The 8,334-nt window shown below is 34.2% G+C and overlaps 1 protein-coding gene across 2 annotated transcripts in view; it reads right to left on the reverse strand.

The window, feature by feature from the left end:
- Positions 1-8,113, reverse strand: part of LOC115222625 — a 31,805-nt gene extending 23,692 nt beyond the window's left edge. Inside the window, exon 1 of one of the 2 annotated variants that reach the window (XM_036511560.1) lies at positions 862-887. Coding sequence is in view for 1 of the 2 variants with exons in the window: in XM_029792929.2 (XP_029648789.1) it covers positions 6,946-7,526 (581 nt within the window). In the remaining variant the exon portion in view is untranslated. Of the gene's footprint in view, positions 1-861; positions 888-6,945 lie in introns of those variants that run through there. The other variant, XM_029792929.2, reaches the window with a different exon arrangement.
- Positions 8,114-8,334: the final 221 nt, after the last annotated feature.

The following is an 8,334-nucleotide window of genomic DNA, read 5'->3' on the forward strand; positions in this document are numbered from 1 at the left end:
CTGAAGTTCCCCAAGGATCATGTGGTGACATTAAACAGGGTGATAGAACTCAGAATACAAAAGAGACACAATGAACATTGCAATTCAGACCATCAGATACTACAGCAATTCCATACCACTCTAGACTGCTAATCTGACCATAAAAAGGACGAAAGCAAATTTTGACACTGGCAAGATACAATCAAATATCACCACAACAAACATTACACCATAATGTATCTAAAGTTTGAAATGCTAAATATTCAAAGATCTGTCAGTTCTCTTGATGAAGTGTTTCTATCTCTGCATGAAAGATTATGCTTGAAAACAAGTCTAACATATGTTGCTTTATACCAAGTCAGACCTTTCACTAGCTTGCCCTGTATATGTACTTAAGTCTTGCAATAATATACAATGGACAAATTGAATATTGAGAACAAGGATGTACAATATTTTAAAAGAAGTGACGTGAAAAATATCAGTTGATGTATATATGGCTGTATATAACAAGTTGCTTCAACAACCATCCAACTCTTGAGTTTGATTCAACTGTGTAGCAACTCTAGCAAGCATTATTCTTCTGCTACAGTCTCAGACTGACCCAATATTTTCCATATTTCATTGCCATACAGAACCATTCAGAGAACTATTGCACGATGTAACCAAACTGCTTCTCATTGCCACAAAAACACATACACTCCTTTGACAATCCTGCTGTTCACACCATTTTCTATGTACTTATGACAACTTATCACACTGCCCACATCTTTTGCATGAAACTTGGGACAGAAACTGCCCAGACATTCATCATGTATGCTTGTGAATATCTTCTTTCTGTATGTATATCAGGAAAGGGTGAGAAGAATAGCAAAAAATAGATACTTTATGAACTGTATTTAGTTGCAGTATTTTTGTTCTTCCATACTGAAATATTGAAAAGAAACAAGGTTGAACATACTCAATTGGATGTGTAATGTTAATGTGTATGAACAACAGCACAAAGAAAAAATAGGTATAAGAGGAATCAGATGTAGTGTGCAAGAGAGATTGTGCCTGTATAGATATGTGACGTGTGAGGGTAATAACAGAGGTATAAAGAAGTGTTGGACACTCCAAGAGAATAGAACATGTAGAAGAGAGAAAGAGATCAAGGAAAACATAGGACTAAATGGTGAAGACAAATTCCAAGGTGAATCCCACCAGCAAAGTGGCTAATTGTTCCAAGTAAGTATGGGGGGGGGGAATCATTGAAACAAGGATGGAGATGCAATCTATATTTGGATCATTTCCATTGCCCCAGGATGGCCACAGCCTCTGGCTGAAACTAATAATGGAATAAATATATAAATATATATAGATATACAGATACATCTGAATACATATCATTCCCCCCACTTCATTACTCTTTCACACCTCCCATCACATTACTCACGTAACAAGGAACAGCACTGCATTGGATTTCTGTATTAAATCACTCTCACACTCATTACTTCCTCTCCTCTCACCCATCACCTCCACTCTTAACATCACCCATCATCATTTTTATCCATTACACTCTCTCACATTTGACTTACTTCCTCCCATTTATTGAGATACATAAGGCAACAAGCAATAAGACTGGAATCTGCCAGTTCTTTTTTGCTCCTGTTCAAATGGTTCTCAACCATTTGAGATCTTTATGAAATATCTGGTATCAGGTGTTCCTTGACTGGCCATTTTTTAATGTCCATATCGTTGTCATCACTGCTTGCAGAATGGCTGATAAGCACAAAATATAACCCCCACAACGTGAAATCAACTCAGTACTAGGAGGTTTCACAGCAGCTGGAATAAGCTTTGAAGAAAAATTTCTTCACTTGCAATTCTATTTCACCAAGTAACTTTGAGGATTTTTCTACAGGTTTCATTAGTAGAATGTCTGACATTTTCCATAGTTCATTATCATGCAAAACCATTCAGAGAAGTATTGCACTGTATGACCAAACCTTCTTGGCAGGACAACTGTTTCTCATCACATTTGCACACACATTCCTTTGACAACTTATCACACTGCCAACATAAGAAAAATTGTCTGTCCACACTTCTACTCTCTGATGAAGTTGAAACATTGGATTGCAACATTAAACTGCATCATCTTGGTCTTTCCATAGTTATTCTTCTCACACTCCTACCACCACCACACCACTCATACTGTTTCTATACAAGCTCCTTACCAATAATCATAACCTGTCTACCGCTCTTTAAAACACTTATCTCTCACTCTCTTCTCATTCAGTTGTGTGCAAAACAAAAAGGACGAATGCAGAAACAACAAAGAAAAGAGAGGTGTCTCTTTAGTCTTGCCAAGGATGAGACAATCCTCTCATTCAGATCACAGAAAGAAGAGAATGTAGGACTGTTCAGTCTTATCAGGAACATTGTAAGTTCTCTAGTGCTAAGATTAAATGCACCCAGTACATACTGTAAGGTGGTTGATGATAGGAAGAGAATCAAGCCATAGAAATAATATGTAATACCGTTTATGCTAGGGGATGAAGGATTAAAGCCCGCCTCTCAAGCTTTATTTCCTCTTCTAGCATTAAAGCTGATTATCAATGGGTTCATAGTATTACAAGCTGTATGGCCACCTCATTAGTGCTGGTGGCATGAAAAAAAAAAAAAAAAAGCATCTACTGCATATTGTAAAGTGGTTGCAGGTATTAGGAAAAGTATCCATCCATTGAAACCATGCAAGAGCAAGACTATGGCACACAATAATGCAATCCTTGAGCCATTGGATCATCAAAACAGTCAAGCCCATGCTAGTTTGGAACACAGATGCCAAATGATGATGGTGATCAATGGTAATTGGAAATTCCTGAAAGAATGATAGACCATTCTTTAAAAAAAATGGCAGTACAGTTTCATTTAAGTTGTGTAGAGTTTAAATGTACAGAGATATACTACACCTAGCAGCTTTAAAAGAGAACTAAAACATCCAATATGTCAAGAATGGGGTGTCACTTTATAATCATCATCATTTAAACTCCATGTTCCATGCTAGCATAGGTGGGACGACATATATATCCACTGTAGTCTTCCCCAGCTAAACATCCCTAATCTTGCAGGCTCATAAGTGCTGGTACCACATAAAAAACACCCATGCCAGTGTTGCATAAAAGCACCCAGTACACTCTGTAAAGTGGCTGGCATTAGGAAGTTCATCCAGCCATACCAAAACAGACAGGGAGCTTGAATAGCCCCTCAGCTAGTCAGCTCCTGTCAAACTGTCCACCCCATTCTAGCATAGATAACGGATGTTAAATGATGATATATATGAGAGAGAGAAGGGGAGAGAGAGAGAGAAGGGGAGAGAGAGACAGACAGACAAACAGCTGGTGCTAATTAAGTTGACAGCCTTTTAATAGTTATTGACATCTCCATCATGACAAGTTGTTAAATATTCCATTTAAAAAAATGGCATTGAGGTTAACACTGAATTATTGATCGCATATTCCTAAAAATCAAACCTTAGAATTAATGTCTATGAACTGGGTGCTTAACTCTTTGGCTCAGTCTAAATTTCTTTACTGCTAACACTTTTTCATCAGATCCAAATAGGCAGACAATCCAAAATACAACTCTTCCAACAATACACACAAATCAATTTTTACAAAGGCCCTGTTCTGTTAGGTTATATTTTTCAATTTATCAAGGATCTATTAGTTGATAGCCAAAAGGCAGACACAAAAATAAAGGAAAAGTGCCAATTCATAACACACAACTTTGTTTTAGGATACGAAAGAATTTAGGTTAATAAAAACGATTTTGACTTTATATATCCAACATAAATGAAATTATATTTAAATGAAGACAGCTAAGAAAGAGGTTCAAATTAAAAAATTTTAACCTTTGTCTGTGTGTGTGTATTAAATAGTATAGTTAGCATGAAATACTGTCTGATAAATAAATGCTTTTAATTTTGTTTTTATAAAACTAAAACAATACAAGTTATAAGAAATAATACAAATCGACAGTTTGTACTTTTAACTTGTATTTCAATATTTCAGTGTTAGGATCCCTTCCTTCTTTAGATAAATGGTGCTTGTAAGCTGACTTCTCCAAAGATTTCCAGAAGAGGTCCTAGCACCAAAATATAGAAATACAAAGTAAAAATACAAACCATCAACTTGCACTGTTTTGGTTTTATAAAAAAAAATAATTAAAAAAACATCTTTGTTTGGAACTGGATCTCGAAGAACATATATTGTCAATCTATATATATAAAATGGTGTTAACATTATAAAACTTCCTTTATCAGCAGATTTTAATGTATAGCAAGACTTTACAGTAAAATATCCATCTAATAATGTAAATAACAGGCCTTTGTTTCTATAAAATATAGTCAGAAATTTTAATGAGTCAGATACTTTTATACCCACTGACACAAATTGACTAATTCACCTGAACATTAATCAGAGTTTATTGAAATCCACTATTTAAAGGATCAAATTCACACGTTAGCAGCAATATTATTTAGGGTGAAGGTTTTAAATATAAGCTATAACTGAAAAATACTATGATGTTGGGTATTTTTCAGTATTATAAGAGTATAACAGCTTAATTTACAGAAATTTTACAGCAAAATAATTTTTATATATCGCTCAGACAGCCGTCCAGCAAGTCTAACCTTATCATGGATACGTGAACAACAGTTACTACTATGATATAAATTCAGACAACTTGTTCGGATTTTATCTTTTTCTTCAGTTCTACTTCCCCAATAAGAAACAGAATGTCAAAAGAGCAGCACTGTTGTTATCTGGCATTTCCAAAGAGAAAAGAAAAACAAAAACAAACAAAACAAAAAAAAAAACGAAATGAAATCATTTAATTAGTAATTATCAAATATACTTAGATATGGATTCAAATATAAGTGGTAAAACGTAACTCGAAAATTAAATACAAACACCAGGGGTTTTATTATTATTATTATTATTATGGGGGGTTATTTACTTATATCCGAGATATGAAATCTGAACGTTTAATTTGAAATTCACAATTGATAATTTTAAAATAGCTTAGGACCAAAAGTCCCGTAAATAAACATAAAATCGCTACAAATAGTCCTTTTATTTGTAGAACCTCTACCAAGTAATTCCACAACGGTTTAAACGAATCAAAATATGAAATAAATCAGCCAAAATACCGTAACCCACTAGACTAAAACATGAGCTGCTGCTGCTAATAATAATAATAACAATAATATTACGAGTAAATTAAATCCGGAAGAAGTTACAGAAATATTTCACTAAATAACCGATTTAATTTTGTATAATTTAAAAATATAGACATTTATATATATGTAGTCAATGTGTAGAAGTGAAACAGTCTTTTCTATAACTTTATTTCTCAGCCAAATCTTCAGTTTACCGGGATATTATGCCACGTGCTAAATTAACGTGAACAAAAAGGAAATTACATATTTTCTTCAAAAACCTTTTCAATGGCAAATTTTCAGTTGAAGTTTATTCATAATAATTTTTATTTTAGCTGTTCCAAAGAAACTGCTAAAATTCTGGAAAATTCTTTATTTACTCAAATCTACCTTCTTATTTATTCTTCAACCGATGCCATATTTTTCATTTTGTCTCCTCTGCAAAGTTTACCCATGTTATTTCCTGTAATTCATGCAAGATCTCTTGACATTTGCATCCAGATTCCGAGTCTTACAACTATTATTAGAAACTATTCCTTTTCCGTTCTTACAGACTCCAAACTTTAGAATTTCTACTCTTATGCAACTGTCTTGATAGAAAAGATAAGATATAGGTACATACGCATAGACATACATATATACATAAATGTATATAATGTCCACAAATTTTTTTTCTTCATTCTTACAATGTCAACAACACTTGATAAATCCATTTCAATTATGAATAGACACGTATGAATAGACACGTAATTAAAATATAAACTTATTTCAATATTAAAGATGTCTTTCTTAAAGTTAAACTCGAGAAACAGGATTTCTTCATTATAGAAAAAAAAGTTTACTTCTAACTTTCTGTAAACAACATCATCCAAACTTTGTAATTATGAATGGAAATGTTAGAAATAGCAGGCAAATGTACCTCAACTGTCTATCATACTAGAAAACATTGGTTGATACACTACTTGATATTCTTAAAATTATAAAGATGGTCATGGCTAGTTGCTGAACAACGTCCACTTGGAGTTAGTCAACTACAAGTCATGTATCATGTATGTCTGGTTGTTATATATACACACAAACATGTAGGGGAAGGGGTAAATAAGTGCAAATATATGCATCATATATACATATTAAAAAAAATTGTGTAAATATATTTATATATGTACGTGTATATAAACATATATGAAAGCATAAATACTCTTTAATATGGATATTTATATGCATTCCTAAATACTTGCATATACGTGTATATAATTTGGTACTGTTGATCAACTTGCAGACAACAACAAAAATGGCCGTTAAGTCCCATCAATTTTATGTGTGTGTGTGCTTGAACTGTTATGATTAAACTATTCCAACAAGGGTCAGCTCACCATCTCACTTTTTTTTTTTTTTTTTAGGTATCGTGTAGTTTAGACTACATTATCCAATATGTCTTTCTTTTTTGAGTGGGATAGCCTTAGTGGTTTGAAGTAAATACATTTGGCTGTTATTTCGAGCATGTGACGCAACCACTTATAGGATATCCCTCGTGGATTGTTATATAAATTAGTCGTGGCTGCGGTGATGGACTGTTTATGAGGCTGGCATAAAGGAAAATTTATTAGCACAAATAAATAAAAAGACTATTATAACAAAAACAATAATACAGGAAATCTTCAAGAACAATTAGATAGTTGACAATATTATGAAATGTAAGTAGTTTGTCGCAGCATATAAATATGTAAATACATGGGAGCTCGGCAAAACAAAGAATAAACGTTGCTTACCCAGTGAGAATAGATGAGGAGGACATAACATCGCTGAAACAAACGGGATTAGGTGTAATGGAATTCGCTTGAACCCATGGCATGGATGACGGTACAGTATGTTGCCAGGTGACTCCAACTCCTGGGGCTGTGCTAGGGGTCGTTGCTGTTGAAGTATGGAGGTAGGAATTTCCACCACCAATATGAGAATTATAATGGTGCAAGTGATGTAAATGGGGACCGGTCACCCCTCCGGGCAACATTGCACCAGAAGGCGATCCCATCAGTGAATATGACTGAGTTGGTGAAGTAAATGTGAAACCAGTCTGGATGTGCTGTGCAAAGGGAAGTCCCCCATAATTTAAAAATAACTGCGATGATGAAGGGGGAGATAGGATTGGTGAAGACACAGCAGAAGAAACTGTGTTAGTAGTCCCCGTGGAAACTGAAGATGAGTTCAAGAAAGTCGGAGAGACAAACTGGGTAACACATGGGTTGCCTATGCCAGGCATGTAGTTGTTATTAGAAAACTGACCAAAACCTGGTGGGTTTGCCGACATGGAGGACAAACTACAGATAGAAGATTCTGGGCCTAAAATCATGTCCCTCAAAAATGCATATACAACCACATGTATAATACAGTCGCCAAGCACGCAGACTTATACTATTTTGTTTATATACATTAGGGAATCATCAAGAGAAAAGAACTTGTAATCATAATCCAACTGAAGATGAAAAAGGATTTGATTTATTTGAAAACTTCTGTTTCTACTTTTCAGAAATTCGCTTTAGTTTTTTTAAATTCCAGCGTGGTCAACTTTGCTTCGCAGAGAAGGATTTTCCTCTTCGTGAAAAAAAAACAGAAAAATATAAAAACATCCAGACAACTTCATATATATATATATACACTGTCTGTATAAACCTCTCGAGCTCTTATTGTATTACAAGCATGGACAAAATTCGATGTTCCTTCTATAATGTTTCAAGTCTTTCAATTTCTCGAGTATCCGAATATTTCTCCAAGCTCGCATTTATCGGAAGAAAGTGATATATTTGAAGTCGCCTTGTTATTTTTGTGTGTGTGTTGCTAGATGCGTGCACCGCGCTTAAGCAATAGCCACCTTGGTCTCCAGTAGACAGCCTCGTTCTACTTCTAACCATAAACTGATAACACACATCACAGCACCTACAATAAATACATACTGACTGCCAGTGAACATTTAAACAAAAGAAAATATTTTATGCCAAATCAAAAACCCATATAAACTTCATCGAATTCTATGAATATCTTTTAAAAATTACTTTTAGGATAATGTCAAATAAGAAAGTGTTTTAATCGACTCTAATGATACAAGTAGAGAGTGGTTTTACGACATTAACGGTGTACGTTTTGCTTTCTGTTTAATATAG

Source organism: Octopus sinensis, linkage group LG20, assembly GCF_006345805.1.
Source record: "Octopus sinensis linkage group LG20, ASM634580v1, whole genome shotgun sequence".
In the NCBI taxonomy this organism is placed as follows: Eukaryota; Metazoa; Mollusca; class Cephalopoda; order Octopoda; family Octopodidae; genus Octopus; species Octopus sinensis.